Raw genomic sequence first — 21,616 nt, 5'->3', positions numbered from 1 at the left:
ATGCATTTCTGGACGTGCATACTAAATATTTTTCTACATGTGTGTGTGTGTGTGTGTGTACACATATTTTACAAATTAAATAGAGTAAACAATAAATAAAATATATAAAAATATACAGAGTGAGACATGTGCAAAACAGTGGCATTACTGTACAGTATGGAGTGCATAATGTTGAAGTTCCAGTAGTGAAGCTGAGGTGTCTATGACGTGTTCAGCAGTCTGACGGTCTGGTTCCAGCAGCTCCTCCATCATGGAGGAGGTTCCCTCACTGTAACAGGTGGAGGAGAGAGGAGAGGAAGCACAGGTGGATCCTCTGAGGAAGAGGAGCGTTCCTACGAACCACATGATCACATGACCTGAAGGGCGTGGCCTTCAGTGGTCGTAATAAAGGAACAGTCCTCAGTATTGACTCAGTATGATGGATTGTTTGGATTTGTCTTTGTTTCTCTGGCTTTTCTTGTGTGTCGGTTTCCATCTTCTACTGTTTCATATTGATTTTATTGAAATGTGCCATCCGGTTAAATAAGTGAAAACAACTGGCTAACTTTTAGTCTGATCCAGTTTTTTTCTTCTTGAGTGAGTGTTTACATCTCAAAACACTCGCTCACAGCTTTTCATCATCCTGTTTCAATGAATAAAACAGGTGTGAGGTCACTTCCTTTGGGTGGAGTCAGCTGCTGGTCAACTTGAAACAAACACACAGCTCAAATCACAGCTTGTTTTGTTTTTTTCTTTACAAAGAAACCGTCTTTCTCTCTTTTTTTTCTCTCTGGATCCACAGTCTATGTTTTTAATGTGTGGAGTTTGCATGTTCTCCTCTGTGGGTTCCTGCTAACAACATGCAGTGATGGTTGATGATTGTCTCTCTGTGTTGTATTATGACAAACTACTCTCCTCTACATGACTTTATAAGATAAAAGCATAGGTATCACACAGCACTACTAATTGGGTCTCTCCATCGATTTTGTTACTATGTGAAGTCCACATTCCTCTGTCTCTTCCTCACTTCCCCACAGCTTGTACTAGTGGTTGCTTTTGTTACTGTTCACAGTGCTGCAGCCCGGCAGTTATGTTGGTTAACTTGACTCATTATTAGTTTCTTTTTATTGTTTTCCTTTAGCTTTCCGGCTCCACCTTTTCACTCCTTCTTCCACAATAAAGTTTTTCTACAAACTGAGAGAGCGCACAGCAAAGGCAGGGGAGGGGCCAGTGGCGTTAAGAGATTTGATTAGGCGACCCAGTGGCTCAAAAGTGCGTTAGGCCGACCAGGAAAACACCCAGTATGCCAGATTACTGGTCCAACCCTGATCCTACCTCATTCTACAAAGATGTTAATGATCAGAAAGTTGTAAATGGTTTCCACTACAACCACGTCTGCCTTAGACAGATTAGTCCCTGAACATGGTTTGTCTGGTTCCAGGATTCCTCATTATGATCCAATCTTGTTGTCACTATATAATAATATATTTAAAGATATACAAATAAATAGATAAATATATCTATCTTGTACATAGTTGTTACGTTTCATCCATTCTAATGTCTGATATCTAAAACCTGCAGGACACCGGCCCTTGAGGTCTGGAGTTGCCCATACCTGATCTAAACAGTAGTCTGGGACACACAAGTGTTGTGCCAGGGTAGGTATCCCCAACAGAATGGTTCCCCTGTGTTGGAGCACGCACTGGGCTGTCTAAATCGCACACAAACAGTATCCCTCCTTCTTGATTTTTAGTTCACAAAAACTTCTTATAATGACTTATTACTCCTGATATTTTGGAGGTGTTAGCTCTTTAAACAGTAAAGTTACAAGAGGATACAAATACTTATCAGGCAACACGTCCTCAGTTAGTTGAAATAACACGTGAGAACAATAAATGTATAATTTTCTGTAGTAACCCACAAAATGAACGGTAATGTAACACTCATCTTTGACTTTTTCACTAAAGTAAAACGTCACTGCTTCCACTTCTAGTTGGTTGTAATGGAGGCGGAGTCAACTGGATCCGCTCTCTCTGGCCCAGAATGCTCCCTGTAAAACAGAAAGTCGGATCGTTCGGTCAGCAGAGGATTTATCGGGACTTTGTGCTGGATTTAGTGATTTTTACAGGATGGGGATGTTGCTGCTGTTCTTGCTCATCATAAACGGTAAGAAGATCACCCTGAACGCTGTTTCAACGGAGACTGTTACCTGCAGCAGCTCCGCATTTTGATCATAGTCACGCAGGTAAACCCGCGAGGTGCCAGAATATTACGATTTAATGATGAGTGGCTACACTTGTAAAAGTATGATGAATGGTCAGAGACAGTCCAGGACCCAGAAACAACTACCGAACACCTGAAGCAAGGAGAGAGTATGCTAAAGTAGAAGTTTTCCACCTAGGGAAAATATGGGCGTGACTTCGCTGAGGCCAGGTGATCAACAGATTTGAAATGATCTGAGTTCAGGTAATGTAAATTACTTCAGGTCTAAAACCTTGTGATAATAACAGTTTATAAGAAACATGACAAGATCATTATCCAAACGGTTTAACGTGCGCGGTGTTCTATACAGGCACTGGAGTGGACAGCTATCTCTGTCTGCTGTCGTAGAGGCAGGTACACTCAGCAGTCAGAGTGAAGTATAGTTGTTTTGTTTTTTTTTATTTTATTATTTTGGTCAAAAACAAAATGAACAATGGATTTTGGGGTTAAAAACACAATGGGGGATGTTCAAGTGTTGAATGAACAAATTAATAAATATATATGACTTGTAGTATACCCTAACTAAATAGATGAGAAGACAATATTTTATAACTTGTAAACTATGTGGGCTATCAATATCAGTTTTTTCACCTTAAGAATCAGCAGCCTTTGGTGAACAATGTCTCTGTCTCTGTGCTAATCTATCTAAGACACATAATGAGACAAAAAAAGGCTTCATTTGCAGAGTTTGAAACCTCTGAGGAGGACAGATTTGGTACCCTGAACAAACATAATTCATGGCACCGGTAAAAGGTATATAAAAAAAAAAAAAAAAAAAATCTTGAATCATGAGGGTCAGGAGGCTCATGTCTAAACATCACATGGTTTAGGCAATATGACAATTCGAAAACTTGTCCTGTTAGAGACTTCCAGCAATGATTTAGAATAGCATTTCCATTGTATTGCTATAGAAAGTGGGTAGACTTTGTTGCTTTCAGACGATTTGCCAGAAATGTGTAACTCCCACAATAAAGACAGTCACATTTTCTGACAGCCTACAAAAACACTTCTGTTTTGATGTATAATTTGTGTGGGCAGAGTGAAAATTGAGCGAGTAAGAAGAGTTTTTTTCAGACATGAAAAACTGATTCAAAAAGTTAGAGTGACACACTCCAAACGGAGCTCCATATCTTTTGAAAAATCCTCATCATGGCACCCAAAACCTAACAAGATATTTTTTGGAAAATGCTAAGAGATGTGAAAAAAGTTGAAATATACAGTAATAACCCAATAACTGGAGAACATTTTAAAGTTGGAGTGGTGTTTGTACGTGAACGTATGCGTAAGTATTTAAGCTTCAAAAACAAGCAAGTTTTAGCAGAGTATTTGATGTTTTCCATTCATTTTTATGGTGCAGAAAGTCATAAAAAAGGTCAATATTTTAAAAATTATAAAGGTCATATACACTAAAAGATGTACCCAGCATTACCAGAAATAGCAGAATATTTTACAATTTGAACAGTAAAAGTAGCACAAAAGTTGTGGTATTTCATTGGCAAAAAATACCAAACAAAAGCAACTTGAAAATGAAAAATAAAGAATACAGATATGAACTCAATAGTGTGAATGCCTTTCAGCATTCACACAGTTTTATTGATAGCTTTACTACGTAGGTGTCCATGATTTATATTAAGCCTAATACAGTTAGTGCTTCATGTCCACTTTAAACACAGTGACTGCAGGTCCTCCTACAAGTGGTATCACTAATGCAGTTCACCTCCACAGGAATTACAGTTAATATAACCACGAGCCATAAAAACAAATAATATCATATACTATGTTTGACTTAAGTTGTTTGGCTGTGTGGGTACATTTTAACTAATGGTAAACAGTTTAAAATGAGCATAGTTATTTTAACTTACCATAATGTTATAAACTCTGCTGTGCAGATTAAAATTCATTTAACTTTCCTTTCATTCCTATTATTATTCTAACGTCTTTCTCCAGGTCTGTGATGCTGCCTAACAGAACTTCAGTGGTCACAATATAAATATAATATTTTACAGTGTGGAGTTTGTACCCATGTGAAAACCATATTCTCCTACAGCTGCTTCTCATTCATCTGAATTGCCATGTTCACTTCAGAGAGAAACTTGTAAATTCTGCACTTACACTGTGTTATTTTGGTTAGGACATCGTCCCTCATCAGATCTGCTTGTTTTTGACCAGCTAATTAACACTTGTTCCACTGTGGAAATAAATAGGTGTGTCTGTAGTTTCTTGGCATGCAGAGATTTCAACTCCCTTGAACACATTTTTGAAGTTGCTACCTTATTTTGATTTGCCCCACTTAGGAAATGAGGGAGTATTTCTTTTCAAAGATTAGTTCATAACTCTCTATGTGTGTCCTCACAGTTTCCCAGCATGCTCTGGCTGTGGTGGAGGTGAATGAGGGGGAAAGGTCTGTCCTGTTGCTGTGTCTGTACTCAGGTTTTATACCTGAGGACTCCACAGTGATGTGGACTCGCAGTGACCTCGATCCCAATTCAGTCCACCTACGACAAGAAGGAGGAGACAATCTTAGAGGACAAAACCAGCATTACAGAGGGCGCACATCAATGAATCGTTATGCTTTAATCACAAATGACTTCAGCCTCACTCTGACGAAACCCTCAAAGACTGACAGCGGCAACTACACCTGCTCCATCAGTGCTGGAGGAAAAGAACGGAGACTGGGAGACATCCAGCTGCAGGTCAAAGGTCAGCAACAAACCCAACACTGGCTGTAATTACAGGCCAAATACAATACTGTAATCAGAGGTCAAACTGAAGCAAATTATTTCCTCAAGTGTTCTAAAACTACTGATGAAACCAGCAGCATCATTTAGCACAGACCTAACCTCAGTGGAAGCATGAAGAACAAAACAGAAGACAACTGGATCTTACTGAATCATTAACATTTCTTTTAGAAGTGTGTCAGAATCTGTGATTTTATGGACCTGATTTCAAAAACCTTCAAAATGATTTCTGAGTAGTTTGTAACTGTAGCATCATCTCCTCAGTTCCAGTTTAGTTAGCATTCAAAAGAAATATAGTGAAAGATTATTATTATAATACACTGCTCAAAAAAAGTGAACACTTCTGCACTAATGAATTAGACTAACTATTCACTTTAGCTAAAGTTATTAAGTTAGCTAAAGAGTTGGGATGCTGTGTAAGACATACATAAAGCTAAAATACAAAGGTTTGGGCACTGTTTTGCATGTTTCCCTACTGTAGGGGTCTCTGCAGGCATACAGGGCTCTGAGAGGGTACAAGATGACAACTTTTGGAATTCTACTAGAAACAGTCGATCATATTTGTTTGTCAAAGCATATAGGTATTTGTTGTGCCTGAAAATGAATAAATAAATGAAAATGAATGAAATGAATGAAAAGCTGAATCCAGGGCAAACTACGCTAAATTTGCATTTTTAGCTAACAGCGACAATAAGCATAAACGTTACTGAGATTGTGGTGTTCAACAGTAAAATCCCTCATGCCCAACTCTGTGCTGCCCTGGGTTCCTTTGCTAGCTTTTCTTGTGACTATGTCAGTAACTTGGGTGTACTGCTGGATAGCTCGCTCAAACTCGATAAGCAAGTGTCTGCTGTAGTGAGATCTAGCTTCCACCAACTGTGCCTTATCTCTAAGGCTAGGCATTATGTTCCGCATGAGGACCTGGAGAAGCTTATTCACGCTTTTGTGACCTCCAGGTTGGATTATTGTAATTCCTTGTACTACGGTTTTCCCTCTTCTCTTCTTCTTAGACTGCAAACAGTCCAAAATGCAGCAGCCCGCCTCTTGACTGGTACCAGGAAATTTTGCCCTATTACTCCTGTTCTAGCTAGCTTGAATTGGCTGCCTATAAAGTACCGTATTCAATTTAAAATATTACTCCTTACATTCAAAACTATTAATAAATTAGCGCCAAGTTATCTTAGTAAACTTCTCAAATCACATACTCCTGCTAGAACACTCAGATCTGCCACTCAACTACTTCTGACCCAACCCAGATCTTGGCTGAAGTCCCGGGGTGACCGTGCGTTTGCTCTGGCTGCCCCGGTACTGTGGAATACCCTTCCTCTTGACCTCCGCGCATCTGATTCCATTGCACTGTTCAAATCACGACTAAAAACCCACTTATTCAATCTTGCCTTTCCCTCTAGTTAATATTTCTTTTATGATTTTATATTATGCACTTTTATGCTCATTTAAATTCTTGTTTACTCTGTACCTGTTGCTTTCCTATGTATCAGTGACAGCTACCTCCTTGCATACTTAGTACTTGCTTTGGTCCAATTTCTATTATCCTCCTCCTATTCTCTATCTTACTTGTTAAGCACCTTGGCATACCCTTGGTTTTTAAGTGTGCTTTGTAAATAAAGTTTATTATTATTATCATTATTACTGTACGGTAGGGCTGCTCGATTATGGCAAAAATAATAATCACGATTATTTTCACTGAAATTGAGATCTCGATTATTTGACGATATTTATTTAACAATAACAATGTGTTGAATAATGACTTTAAAGATTGTCAGAAAAAAATATTATAAAACAGTGTGCAAATACTGATAACAGTGCAAATGTTTGCAATATAAGAAATAAATGAAAAATGTAAACATCTAAACGGGTGGCTGTAGCTCAGGTGGCAGAGCAGGTCAGCCACTAATCAGAAGGTCGGTGGTTCGATCCCAGGCTGCCTCCTGGCTGCATGCCAAATATCCTTGGGCAAGATACTAACCCCATGTTTGCCTCCTGGTGGTGGTCAGAGGGCCCGGTGGCGCCAGTGTCCGGCAGCCTCGCCTCTGTCAGTGCGCCCCAGGGTGGCTGTGCCTACAATGTAGCTTGCCATCTCCAGTGTGTGAATGTGTGTGTGAATGGGTGAATGACTGAATGTAGTGTGAAGCGCTTTGGGGTCCTTATGGACTAGAAAAGCGCTATACAAATGCAGGCCATTTACCATCTATGTTTAGTGAACTTTGCAGTGTTGCTCTGTGGTGCAGCTACAACACTGTAGCAAAGTTTACACACTATCTCTACTTGATCCACGTCTGACTCCGCGAACCCATAATGTTTCCACACCACTGAAGTTTTTTTACCTCTCTTTTCAACCAACTGCAGTCACTCTCCTCTCCAAATAACTTCTGCTTAGCTTTCCGAGCTTCCCTCGGGTCCTCTTAATCAGCGGTCCCCAACCCCCGGACCTCGGACCGGTACCGGTCCGTGAGTTGTTTGGTACCGGGCCGCGAGAGTTGAGGCTCAGGTGTGAAATGTATAGTTTTCAGGGTTTTTATCGGTTTTCAGCGTTATTTTGTTATCGTTTTTATTGTTTACTCGGTTTTCCTGGGTCTTTTCACGTGTGTTATGAATAAATTCGGTACCGGTACTAGTTTTATTTTGTTGTATTTATCCGCGACACCTTAAAGGCCGGTGCATGAAAATATTGTTGGGCATAAACCGGTCTGTGGCGCAAAAAAGGTTGGGGACTGCTGCTATTAATTGTGACACGTGTTCGAAATGCAGAGAGGTGCGCTCGATTTGCCACACAGAGCAGCGCGAGAGTAAAGCACAAGGGAGGGGCTAATAATCGGCTCAGTCATTTTTAATGATTGTTGAAAGCCCAGATCGTAATCGAGATTAAAATTCGATTAATTGAGCAGCCCTACTATACGGCTATCATTTGTTAACATGACGCTTGTTCTTATACATGTAATACATTTATTACCAATCTGAGAGTTTATCCGCTGGTCATTCAATTCAATTCAGTTCAATTTTATTTATATAGCGCCAAATCACAACAAAAGTCGCCTCAAGGCGCTTCATAGATACAGAGAAAAACCCAACAATCATATGACCCCCTATGAGCAAGCACTTTGGCGACAGTGGGAAGGAAAAACTCCCTTTTAACAGGAAGAAACCTCCGGCAGAACCAGGCTCAGGGAGGGGCGGCCATCTGCTGCGACCGGTTGGGGTGAGAGAAGGAAGACAGGATAAAAGACATGCTGTGGAAGAGAGACAGAGGTTAATAACAGATATGATTCAATGCAGAGAGGTCTATTACATGACGAATGACTTCTGAAGTCTTAATTCAGCTCAAGATGCTGTAGATTCCCATCAGTAACACTTTCGGTCCGCTAGTAAATAGTGATGTGTCGGTCGGGAACGAAACGGCTCTTAGAGCCGGATCTTGGAAGTGAACGACGCAGCTTTTTTTCTTTCTCTCACCCTCTCTCGCACGTTTTTCCACTTCACTCCGGATGTGAGCCTTGTGCTTTGCACTGGGAAGAGGGGGTAGGGGCGCTAGTTACACTCGCAGTAGCATAGGAACAGAGCGGGGGAGAGAGAGAGGGCGAGGGACAACAACGTCACATTAGAAAGGTATAGTAATCATCCACAAGTATTTTCAGTTGCAGATGATAAAGGATTCAGAAAGTTTATTCATGCAGGCCCATATGACAGAGAATATGCATCTTCTTTTTGTTTTCATATTTTAATTTATATTTAATTGTGTTGTGGTTTGCAGTGTTTTGTGTTGTCTCACTTTAAATTTGTTTAAAAGGAAAAAGCTGAAAATTTAAATAGTTAAAAGCTGAACTGTGACTAGTTGGTTTTAGTATTATATGATTTATTTATTACATTTTATGTGGAGTGAATAAACACGTACGAACACCAAAACACGTACGAACACCAAAACACGTACGAACACCAAAACACATACAAACTCCAAAACACGTAAAAACTCCATAGCACGTACAAACTCCAAAGCACGTACAAACTCCAAAGCACGTACAAACTCCAAAGCACGTACAAACTCCATAGCACGTACAAACTCCAAAGCACGTACAAACTCGTACAAACTCCAAAGCATGTACAAACTCCATAGCACGTACAAACTCCAGAACACGTAAAAACTCCGAAGCACGTACAAACTCCGAAGCACGTACAAACTCCAGAACACATACAAACTCCGAAGCACGTACAAACTCCGAAGCACGTACAAACTCCGAAGCACGTACATACTCCATAGCACGTAAAAACTCTGAAGCACGTACAAACTCCAGAACACTTACAAACTCCGAAGCACGTACAAACTCCGAAGCACGTACAAACTCCGAAGCACGTACAAAACACAACAGAAGTGCTCCAGGATGCTAGGGGCAGTGTTGAGCTTTGTTACCTAGTGGCTGCACAAGCCAACAAGTATCAATGACCGGATTTGGTGTGTGGTAGTACCAGGTAAATAAACTTTTTTTTTTTAAATTATTTGAATATATATGAGTGCTTGTGTATTAATACACAAACAAAACACACATGCTTTCAATTGTGTAATTTAAGTGATCCAGGTAGCTCTGTTTTGGAAGTTCAGTTAATGCTAGAAATGTGTTTTGGAGTTTGTACATGTTTTGTCTCTAGGGGCCACCGTATATATTTATATATAAACATATATAAATAAAACCAAGTTTTTTTACATTAGTAATTCCTTTTGTGCATAATTTTATATTATTGTTAATAATAAATTAACTAAAGCAACAAAACAACCTGAAGAGCCAGTTGGGAGCCGAAAGAGCCGGCTCTCCAAAAAGAGCCGGAAATCTCATCACTACTAGTAAAATGTAGTTCTATCAATCTGCGCTCATTAGTCTTGAAGCGGAACCGGATGTAAGTCCCAAAAAACGGAATTTTGGAACTGAACTTGAATTGTAGAACTGAAACTGAATGGTGAGAAATGAATCTGAAATTATTCGAGAGCTAAATTTTTAAAGGATAAAATACAGTTTCAAAGCAAATGAATTCATTTTCAAAAAATAAAATTCAATTTCAGTTTAGTGATGATCATTTTAAAACCAATAAATTGAATTTCAAGTTAGGCTAATTCATATTCAGTTTTTAAAAGCATTTATTCAAGTTACAATTCAGATTCAATCCGATCAATTCAAATTCAAATTTAACTTATTCAAATTCAGTTTCTGATGGCACAGATTTCTGCCCATAGCCATGTTGCATCACAGACTGTCCAGGAATTGGCAGATGCTTTAGTCCAGGTCTGGGAGGAGATCCCTCAGGAGACCATCTGCCACCTCATCAGGAGCATGCCCAGGCATTGTAGGGAGGTCCTACAGGCACGTGGAGGCACACACACTACTGAGCCTCATTTTGACTTGTTTTAAGTACATACGTCAAACTTGGATCAGCCTATAGTGTTTTTTCCACTTTAAGTTTGAGTGCGACTCCAAATCCAGACCTCCATGGGTTGCTAAATTTGATTTCGATTGATAATTTTTGTGTGATTTTTGTTGTCTAGGATGTCTTATTTTTGTTTTCCCTTTATTGTTTTGAGCAGTGTATGTGTGCTCTGGTTACATGACAGAGTCAGAGGTAAGGAATGTAGACATCAAGTGTTGCTCACATTACCATCAATATGACTGCTGCTACTTCAAAATGTGATGTTGTGACATTAGACTCATGTCAGCTTGTGTGCAGAGGGCTGTGTTTACCACACACATTTCTGTAAATATGTAAATAAATGACATTCTATGCATCACCCAGCACAAAACACTCAGAGGAATTTTGCTGCTTCTACAGTTGATGTTATGGTTTATTGTCCTCTCAGACCAGCAGGTGGAGGTGATGGTGAGGGAAGGGTCACAGTCTGTCATCCTGCCCTGCAACACAACACCTGACCTGCCCAAGAACACCACAGTGGAGTGGACTCGCTCTGAAGTTGGACTCATCACAGTCCATGAGTATTCTAACAGAAATGATAACCTTATGACTCAGGACGAAGTTTACAGAGACCGAACAAAGATGAATAAAGACCTGCTGAGAACTGGAGACCTCAGTCTGTCCCTGAAATACCCCACAGAGAGAGACAGTGGAGGATACATCTGCACCATCTACAGGGACAAAGACATCCTGAGACAGAAAGTAGTGCTGCAGGTCAAAGGTCAGTGCTCGAGATACAGGTCAGTGGTTAATATTGTGGATACAGGTCAGAGATTAAAAGGTTGTTTTTTTTCACAGAACCATTTCCACCCTGGGCCACAGCTCTCCTGGTTCTCCTGGTTCTTCTTGTGGTTTTTGGATGTCTTTTATTTAATTTCCGGCACTATTTCATGTCAGGTGAGTGTCTCCTACTACACTACCCATAATGCTGATGGTTAACAGGTGTCCTCTGGTGGTCTTTTGACTGTGTTCAGAGCAGACACCTGAGGTCTTCATGGTTTCTGTGCTGATGTGTGTGAGACATGGCCGACTGTGGAGGCTCAGTCTGTCTGTTCTTCTTCATCCAACATGTCTGCAGCACTTTACAGGACGCTGCAGACTAGTTACCAAAGAACGAGTCAGGAACACATCAGGAACAAATTGAGACACAATCTGACTGAGACTAGAAGACAAGGAGGGACAGGGAGGTCATGTGACCGTCAGTAGCGCTTCTACTAATGTGTTATATTCTTTTATGATTTGTTGTCCTCAGATTACCAAAAGGTGGAGGTGGATTCAGGGGTGGAGTCTGTCCAGCTGCCCTGCAAAAATATAGTTAACTTTCTTAAAGACACTAATGTGGAGTGGAAAGACAGAGACAACAGGATGGTCCATGTGTATGAGAACGGCTCTGACCAGCCTGGAGAACAGCACCAGGATTACAAAGACCGAACAAAGATAAAGAGAAACCTTCTGAAACCTGCGGACTTCAGTCTGACCCTGAAATTTCCCACATACAGAGATACAAACACCTACACCTGCACCATCAGCAGGGGGGGAAACATCCAGATAAAGAAACGAGTGGAGCTGAAAGTCAGAGGTCAGTCATGTAGATACAGTTTAGAGCTAAAATAGTATTTCTCTTTGTTTTTCATATGACACCCAGTTGTGACCTTTTCTTTAGTCTGATTTCTTTATTTTTGCATTCACAACTCAACAATGAAACCTCAAAGCCAAGGCCTGTAAAACGCTGTTACTGAATGTATACTAAGTGGCCTGGCTTCAGCTGGTTATGGCAGATGGTATGAGTTAGAATAATGATAGGTTGTTGAGTGTGTTTTTCTTCTAACCCTGCCACTTTGAGTTAGGGGAATGGAGACATTAAAGTGTTCTCTCAGGTTAGTCACATCTGAATTTATTCAGAAGGAAGTACAGGAGAAATCTCTGTCTTTTAAAAAGATTTAATTTGCTTCGGCAATTGGAATTAAAACTTACAGCGCTGGACCTCGATGTGAACACAGTTGTCTGCCTCACACTAGACTAGGGCTGCTCAATTAATCGAATTTTAATCACGATTACGATCTGGGCTTTCAACAATCATTAAAAATGACTGAGCCGATTATTAGCACCTCCCTCATGCTTTACTCTCGCGCTGCTCCGTGTGGCAAATCGAACGCACCTCTCTGCATTTCGAACACGCGTCACAACAATTAAGAGGACCCGAGGGAAGCTCGGAAAGCTAAGCAGAAGTTATTTGGAGAGGAGAGTGACTGCCGTTGGTTGAAAAGAGATAAAAAAAACCTTCAGTGGTGTGGAAACATTATGGGTTGGCGGAGTCAGACGTGGATCAAGTAGACATAGTGTGTAAACTTTGCTACAGTGTCGTAGCTGCACCACAGAGCAACACTGCAAAGTTCACTAAACATAGATGTTTACATTTTTCATTTATTTCTTATATTGCAAGCATTTGCACTGTTATCAGTATTTGCACACTATTTTATATTATTTTTTGACAATCTTTAAATACATTGTTATTGTTAAATAAATATCGTCAAATAATCGAGATCTCAATTTCAGTGAAAATAATCGTGATTATCATTTTTGCCATAATCGAGCAGCCCTACACTAGACATCCACCCTGGCAAAGCAGCATCTTGCCAATCTGTAAATTCGAACAGGGCATCTGTTTTTGATGCTGAGCAGGTTACCACAGAAGAAATATCCCTCCTACTTTATTTCGTGTCTGTCTTTTAATTACAGACTAGAAGTTTCACCACAAGCATGAAACAATACTTTCTCCTAAAGGGAAAACAGTTTTAAACATCATATTCTACTGAAACTACAGGACAATGTTTTCTGTGACCTACCTCTGCAACAGAAGGCTATGTAACCCACATAAAGCTGCTGGAATATTAAAATCATTGTTCAGTGGTGATTTTGACATGAAACAATATTTCTGAGGAAATTTGATTTATAAGTAGCGACATCAACAATTTGCTACTTCATTCCTGAAGTTTTGACGTGGAAGAAAAATTATTTATTAATTAATGTGTTAATTCAGGTTAGTACAGCTTGCCTCTAAAGGACTAAAACACTTTGAGGTTCATTCAAATTAATGTTTTTATTGAGGTCTGTTCAGTCTAAAGCCAGAGTTTTTACCATTTCTAATCTGATAGATCACCATGGTAACTGATGCTGAACACATCAGCTGGTCTGCAGCAGGTCATGTTCAGAGTTTGAGGCTCAAAGTGTCCCATTTTCACTGATTGTTTCCCGACGACATGCTTCACGTGTGATATGGATCCTCTGCTGAAGGAATCTGCTTTCTATCCACAACCTGTTGATCCGTGTCTGACTAACAGCAGCGCAGGAAACCCTGCAGTTACACAGAAACTGTCTGAGTCGCATTGTTGCTGCAGTTTACCTGCAACTGCTGTGAAGAAAAAGTCTCCATGTGTTTGTGTTTGGTCCTAATCTGCTGCCTGTCTGGTTGACATGCTGGATTTCCAGCTGATAGATGACAGATTAGAAACTGATCAGTCTATTGATCACACAATATTCCATCAATAGAATTGATTTGACTTTGATTTGTGTAACAAAGTGATTTCCACGTCTCCTTCATGATGTGACAGTGTCAGAGCTGAATGCACTGGTAGAGTCCATTACTGCGTTCCTCTCACGCTTACTTGCAGCTCCACTCTTGTTTTTGTATTTTTTGCTGTGATAATTGTCTTCATGAGGGCTTCTAAGCAAAGAAGGTGCCACTCAGTCAGTTCTCTTTGTGCAGAAGAGTCACGTGATGCATCAAATGCCCCTTTTAATGTAAATGAGCTCAGAGCCTGAAGCAGAAAATCTTGTTAACAGAGAAGGAGGATCTGTCATTGGAGTTTAGAATTTGTTTAATTCAATTAAATTTCATTTATATAATGGTAAAAGTCATCAGTCAACTCAAGGTGCTAACGCCAGTTTGTTTGTGTTGGCTGTTGCCTGGATATGTTGAACTTGTGTCATAGAAGTTTTAAATAAACTGCAAACACCTGGTGAGCATTATTTGAAGTTGGTGACGTGCTGCAGCACAGAGAAACGCTCTGGTCAAACACCTAAGCAGTCTCTGAAGATGGGTGTGGTTGCTCATGTCTTATATGCCTCACAGACAAGGAAAATTTCTCAACACACCACGTGAGTCTATACCTTTAGTTCAGCTTATCCTTGAAAACATTCCCTTCAGAGAGAAAGAGAGAGAGGATTACAACCGTGTTTTCTACTTAGCCATTGCCTAACGATTTATATCCCAAGTCCTCCCTCCTTCTTCCCTGAGATAAGGATAAGATAAGATAAGGAGATAAGGAGTCTCGCTGTCTGTTTTACATCTCACATGAACTTATAATGGCCCCGCTGTGAGAGTGTGTATGTGTGGTAGAGCAGCCAGCCCAACATGTTTTCAGAGTAAATATTTAACTTCATCAAGTCAAAGAATGGTCTCAGTGCTGTTGTTGTCTGTACAGCTCATGTTTTGCTTTTTTGTCCCCTCAGTCCCTCAGGTGGAGGTGGATTCAGGGGTGGAGTCTGTCCAGTTGCCCCTCAAAACCATAATTCACTTGCCTGAAAAAGCTAAAGTGGAGTGGAAGAACAGTTCAGGCAGGATAGTCCACGTGTATGAGAACGGCTCTGACCAACCTGAAGAACAGAACCACTGTTACAAAGACCGAACAGAAATTAATATAGACCCACTGAAACCTGGAGACCTCAGCCTGACCCTCAAACACCCCACAGACAGAGATAACTCCACCTACACCTGCACCGTCTACAGCACAGATAAAAAAACAATCCTAATGAAGAAACAAGTAGAGCTGAAAGTCAAAGGTAGGAGCATACTTGGTTTTCACAAGTATTTAATATAATGACTAGCTGTGACCTGCACTCTTGGTTTCTGCTTAGAAAAGAATAGAATTCCATTTATTGTCACTTTACACATGTACAATGAGATACAGAGCATCTCCTACTCAGTGCAGACATGTGAGAAAAGAAAGGGGGTGAGGTGCACAGTCCTGCAGCACTAGATACATATGAAGTGTATTAAAAAAATAAATACCTAATGTACAATTATACAAATCTGGGATTTTTGTTGTGGGTCAAACTGCAGCCGTGGGTGTAGAGAGAATACAGGAGGGGGCTCAGCACACAGCCCTGTGTGGAGCCGGTGCTCAGTGTGCGAGTGGAGGAGAGATGAGGGCGGAGTCTTACAGTCTGGGGCCAGTTTGTGAGAAAGTCTTTTATCCAGGCGCATGTGAGAGGAGGGAGGCCAAGAGTGACCAGTTTGGTGATGAGGATGTCCGGGATGATTGTGTTGAAAGCTGAGCTGTAGTCCACAAAGAGCATTCGGACGTAGCTTTGCCGCTGTTCTAGGTGACTTCTGTGGATCTGTTCGTGCGATATACAAACTGGTAGGGGTCGATGTGCTGAAGGGTTAGTCTCCCGAAGCATTTCATGATTACCGGTGTGAGGGCCACAGGGCGGTAATCATTCAGGCTGGAGATGGGAGACTTCTTCGGCACTGGGATGATTGTGGCTGATTTTAGACAGGATGGGATGGCTGCCTGATCCAGTGAAAGGCTGAAGATTCTGTTGAAGATGAGGGTGAACTGGTGGGCACATGCTCTTAGTACCTTGCCAGGTACTTCGTAGTGGACCGGCAGCTTTCCTGCCGGTCCACTACTAGGAACACATCTGAACGATGTGGGAACCAGGTGAGGATGAGGATGGGAGCAGGGCTGAAGCAGATGTTGTAGTCTTTCAGAGTGGGCAAAGAAGCTGTTTATTTCCTCTGCCAGCTGCACACTCAGGTTTTCTGTTTTCACAGTGCAGCCTCTGTGGTTTGTGACGTCTTGTATGCCCTGCCACACACCCTGTGTGTTGTTGCTGGACAGGTGGGACTCTATGCTTCCTTTATGGTCTGTCTTGGCTTTTTTAATTCCCCTTTTCAGATCAGCGGAGCAGCCCTGTACAGAGCTCTGTCACCTGACCTGAAGGCAGCATCGCGGGCTTTGAGGAGTGTGCGGATCTCGCTGGTCATCCAGGGTTTTTGGTTTGGGAAAAGCCAAATGCTTTTGTCCACAGTCACATTCCCAATACAGAACTTGATCCAGTACTGATCCTGTGAAATTTTCTAGGTCCTGGTGTTCAAATATGTCTGTGTGAAGCAGTCCTGCAGTTTGGAGAGTGCATTTTCAGGCTGTAACAGTCTTTGTGGTGGGCCTGGCTGTGCGTCTGAGGGGGGTGTAGGTTGGGGAGAGCAGGAGGGAGAGGTGGTCGGACTGACCGAGGTGGGGGAGGGGTATGGCTCTATATGCATGCTTGATGTTGGAGTAAACATGATCTAGAGTGTTTTCTCCTCTGGTGGCACAGTTGACATGCTGATAGAACTGTGGGAGTACAGTCTTCATGTCAGTCTTATTAAAGCCACCTACAATTATGTGAACACTGCCAGGGTGGCCCCCTGCTGTTCATAAATGGTGTTCAGCAGGATGGAGAGCGCCGTGTTTACATTGTCGCTGGGTGGAATGTACACAGCCGTGATGATCAATACTGTTAGCTCTCTTGGTAGAAAAAAAGGCCGGCATCTTACCGACATGAACTTGAGGTTCGGGGAGTATTGACTGTTTATTATTGTCCCGTTGTTGCACCAGCTTTCATGCACATAAATACAAGACTGGTGCTGGGTACCGATGTCTATTAGGTCCTGGCAGGTGTAGCGAATGTTACACTCGCTTGAGTGTTACACTGGGAAGTAGCCAGATATTAAGTATTCATAGGTCAAATGGAGAAATGTGCCTTTTTATTACTGCATTTGATCAGATTGAGTGAGATTAATAGCTCTGTTCTAAACATCTGAGGTGAGGACTGAGTGAATTCTTACTGGATGAAGCCAAACGATTATTCTCCCCATTGATTCACACACTCAGATCCTGGATAATGGAGAAAGTTGATTATCTCAGTCCTGGTATTACTGATAATGACTGATGATTACTGACATATCTACCCTATAATATAAAGCGCTTTGATGCGACTGATGTTATGTTAAGCCAGCTAACGCAAAGAAAGTGGAGCATGTCAGAGCGGAGCCAGTCAAAGATAATTCATTCAAAGAAAACCAAAGAAAATGTGCTCAGTGCTGGTGCTGTCTGTCACATTATGCTTTGTTGTCCTCTTAGTCCCCCTTGTCGAGGTGGAGGATTCAGGGCTGGAGTCTGTCCAGCTGGCACACAAAGCTACACTTAACCTGCCTAAAGACGCTAAAGTTGAGTGGACGGACAGTTCATACAGGATGCTTCACGTGTATCCAAGCAGCTCTGACCAGCCTGAAGAACAGGACCGCCGTTACAGAGGACGAACAGAGATGAATGAAGACCTGCTGAAAAATGGAGACCTCACCCTGACCCTGAAACACCCCACAGACTGGGACAGAGGCCCCTACACCTGCACCATCTACAGCACGGAGGGAAACATCCTGATGAGGAAGCAAGTGGATCTGAAAGTCGGAGGTCAGTGCTGCTCCTCTGTGTGTGTGTCTTAATCTGTTATATTATTTAAAGCATTAGTACTTCTGTTGGTAGTGTGAATCCAAATAGAAAAAAGCCATTGGTAGGCTGTAGTTGTGGTAGTTACTCCTCAGTGGGCAACATGAAGGAACCTTTAAGGAACAATGTAAAGGTAGAAGAACTTGACACGAGACAAACTGAGCTTCAGATTCAGAGCAAGCAACAAAACACTACCAGTAAACACAATCTGACCAACCAGTTAGTGTCACACAGCTCAGTTGGAGCAGACAGTCTTGTGTTTTTCGCGCTCGATGTGTGTAAGAGTCCAGCAGACAGTCTGATCCAGTCTGGATTTCTCACTTCAGGCTCTGATTCTGTTCTCAGACACTGAATTTTTGTCCCGTTTTCTTCATCCTGCAAAGCTGTTCGTGTTCAACACGACTGATGGAACAGATCCACACAGTCATTCAGTTTGTTTGGAGGAAGCAGCTCATCTGAGGTCATGTGATTATCAGCAGGTTTCAGTGGAGCTGATTTAACTCTTTGGTCCAATAGAGCAGCTCAGACTGAACTGTAGAGATGAGTTGTGTTGATCCTGAGGACTTAGTGATGTGTAGAAATAATGAAACCTTGATATGTGACAGGTTCTATGGCTCCAGGTTGAAGATGTGCTTTGTTGAGAGTCATATTGTCCTACAAAGAAACCGATCTTGACAGAAGACAGGATCTGTAATTAGAACTCTTTGAACTCTTCTCTCTAATGTTTCATTTTAGGTCCACAAACACTTTCAGCAGTAAGTAGATCCACACTGACAGGAGACATGACTGTGAAGCAGCACCATCAGACTCTGGTCGTCTCCAACATCTTTAAAAACTGCTTTGACTTTTTAGATCTCTGTCCTGTTACCTCCTGCTGTTGTCTCCTTCTCTCCTTCAGCTTTCTCTATAACTCTGCTGCAAACTGCTGCTGCCATCTGTTTAGCTCACGGTGTGTTTGTTGTCCTCTCAGTCTGTCAGGTGGAGGTGGAGGAGGGGGCGGAGTCTGTCCAGCTGCCCTTCAAAACCACAGAAAACCTGCCTGAAGATGTTAGAGTGAAGTGGAGGGACAGATGCAACAGGAAGCTTCACGTGTATCAGAACGGCTGGAGGGCTGAAGAACAGCACCAGGTTTACAGAGACCGAACGAAGATGAATGAAGACCTGCTGAAAACTGGAGACCTCAGTCTGACCCTGAAACAGCCCACAGTGAGAGACAGCGGGAGATACAACTGTGTAGTCGACAGCAGGAATCTCTACAGATACAAAACGGTGCTGCTTAAAGTCAAAGGTTTGTTTATTTGTTTGTTTCTGACTGTCTTGTGATTTGAGTTTGACTTGTTAGATATGTTGGATTATGTTTCAACAGCAAAAACAAGTAAAATAAATCTAGTTTCAACCACTCTGGGCATCAACAAGTGGGAAAATTATATTTATGAAACTGACTTAGTAGCCTTGATACTGTTTTATTGGTGATACTTTAACGCAATGTTTCCATAAATTTAATTTCTCTCACTTCTAAACTCATCATCATACACAGACACTAATAACTGGAGCTCCAGGCACCACAATTTACATTAGCAACAGCTTAATCTTTAAGTACCTTCTATCCATTTCTTCCTCTTAACCGGGGCAGCAGCCTAAGCAAAGAAGCCCAGTCCTTCCTCTCCCTCCCCAGCCACCTCTTCCAACTTGACTGGGGAGCACCAAGACGTTCCCCGGGGCCTCCTCCCGGTGGGACATGCCCAAAACACCTCACCCTCATTTCCACCACTCGTATCTGCAGTCTCGTTCTTTCAGTCACTACCAAAGCTCACGACCATCGGTGAGTGTAGGGACATAAATTGTTTGAGAACTTCACTTACATTCAGCTACATTCCAGTGCGAGTCAGTGATGCTGTTTGATTCTGACAGTCTGGAAAAATGAGGTTGTAAATTTTCTTCTCACATGTAATTCTGATGTGAATAAAATACCACTTCAGTGATTCCGTTTTTAGAGGTGCTTTGACTTGAAATGATCGACTTCATTGTCTGACTGTCTTGTGTCTCCTCTGCAGGGAGAGTTCAGGTCCAGGATCAAACAGGGGACATCAGGAACAGAAGCAGCTCCATTGATCCGACTCCTCTGATGGCTGATCAATCAGTTTGATCTGTGTGTTCTTTGATTATTGATCAGTGATGTCAGAGTGGAGTCAGTGTGATGTTGTTGTTGTGTGTTTGAGACTTTTAGTGTCCATGAAGGTCTCTGCTGCCGTAGATCCTCTGAACTGTGACAGAGGTCTCACTCTGGAGGAAACTCTCAGCACTTTCCAGCAGCTCCTCCATCATGGAGGACGTTCCCTCACTGTAACAGGTGGAGGAGAGAGGAGAGGAAGCACAGGTGGATCCTCTGAGGAAGAGGAGCATCCTACAAACCACATGATCACATGACCAGAGTTGTTTATGATAAAGTCACATTGATGGGTTTTCAGAATTGTCTTTTACCTGTTATGTCACCATAGTAACTGACTGAAAACATCCATTTCTGTTGCTTATTTCTGTTTTTCTTTATTTCCAGCATGTAAATAATCAGTAAGTGACCATGACGGTATCACAGGAACATGTTCCAGTTTGAAGGTCGCTCTCTACCAAAGCAGACCTGTGATCACTTTAAGAACGTGACCTGTGGTCTGTATGTCGTCTGTCTTTGTCCTGGTCCTCGGGTTTGGGGACATGTTTGAATTTTCGTTTGTATTTATTTGATTTATTTGTAATTAAATTATAAGTTATTCAAATTTGACAGCCAAGTTTAACTGATTCATAATTTTCTTCCGTGTTTGTTCATGTTCATGTTTTTGGAAAGCACTTGGTAACAATGGCTTTGAAAATGTTTTCTGAATAAACTTTTTTATTATTATTATTTACTTTTTATAGTGTTTTTTGTTTAACCATTAGATTTGTTTTCCCAGTCGGTGTTTTCCTGGACGTTCCCGTCTCACCTTGTTGTTCATCTCTTTGTCCTCGTCTCTGTTATTATCTTCTTGTCTCTGAATTCATTTTGTTTTGATTTTACTTTTGTTTCCTGTCACTATTCATTAAAACCATAAAGAATGAAATCTACAATAAACTGTTCACTGTGTGATAAAAACAACATGATTTTTAAAAAGGCTTTGAATTTAAAATCTTACAAGTTTACAGTAGATGATTAAGAACTTCAATCTCTGTACGTGCTTTTAATGCTCGCTGCCATCTGCTGCCATCAGTGAGCTAAAGACAAACAAGTGTTGCTGCAGAAAAACTATTGTTATTACTTATTTTGGCCAAACAGCAACTTTTTCTCTCTTGTAGTGGCTTTTGTGGTGGCGCAGTGTTTATTTCATGCAGTGGGGTAAACCCAAATCATGAGATGGTAGCTAAGTAAAATGGTTATGAGTAAAAGAACGCATGTATTGCTAATTAATATCAAACGTAATATAATGAGTTACAGATTTCATTATTTTGTGTGAATTTCAGCGCCCCCTGCAGCCCAGGTAAAGCACTGGTAAGCCTTAAAAGTTCGTACCCGGGTTAGAGAGATCCCACCCAGTTCTTTTTCCTGAACAACCAGGACAAAGTGACAGCCAAGCTTTAAATAAG

General features: G+C 41.4%; 1 protein-coding gene across 1 annotated transcript; it reads left to right on the top strand.

Annotated features, from left to right (window-relative positions):
• Positions 1-2,005: 2,005 nt before the first annotated feature.
• On the top strand, positions 2,006-20,509 carry LOC146672456 (uncharacterized). Its single transcript, XM_085386017.1, has 9 exons — positions 2,006-2,145; positions 4,597-4,941; positions 10,837-11,169; positions 11,247-11,345; positions 11,701-12,027; positions 14,961-15,290; positions 17,639-17,968; positions 18,975-19,292; positions 20,059-20,509. Exons 1-9 carry the CDS (start codon positions 2,109-2,111, stop codon positions 20,148-20,150), a joined length of 2,211 nt encoding a protein of 736 aa, XP_085242143.1. The 5' UTR covers positions 2,006-2,108; the 3' UTR covers positions 20,151-20,509.
• Positions 20,510-21,616: the final 1,107 nt, after the last annotated feature.

This window comes from Rhamphochromis longiceps, linkage group LG3, assembly GCF_057381845.1.
Source record: "Rhamphochromis longiceps isolate RC_006_pf linkage group LG3, R_longiceps_female_GT1.1, whole genome shotgun sequence".
Taxonomy (NCBI): domain Eukaryota; kingdom Metazoa; phylum Chordata; class Actinopteri; order Cichliformes; family Cichlidae; genus Rhamphochromis; species Rhamphochromis longiceps.
The sequence above is the reverse complement of the archived record's forward strand: the minus strand, read 5'-3'. Positions and strand labels throughout refer to the sequence as shown.

Coding starts and splice junctions, on each gene's coding strand:
- LOC146672456 (XM_085386017.1), top strand. CDS start 2,109: ATGGGGATGTTGCTGCTGTTCTTGCTCATCATAAACG. Junction 2,146..4,596: donor GTTCTTGCTCATCATAAACG/GTAAGAAGATCA, acceptor GTGTCCTCACAG/TTTCCCAGCATGCTCTGGCT. Junction 4,942..10,836: donor CATCCAGCTGCAGGTCAAAG/GTCAGCAACAAA, acceptor TTGTCCTCTCAG/ACCAGCAGGTGGAGGTGATG.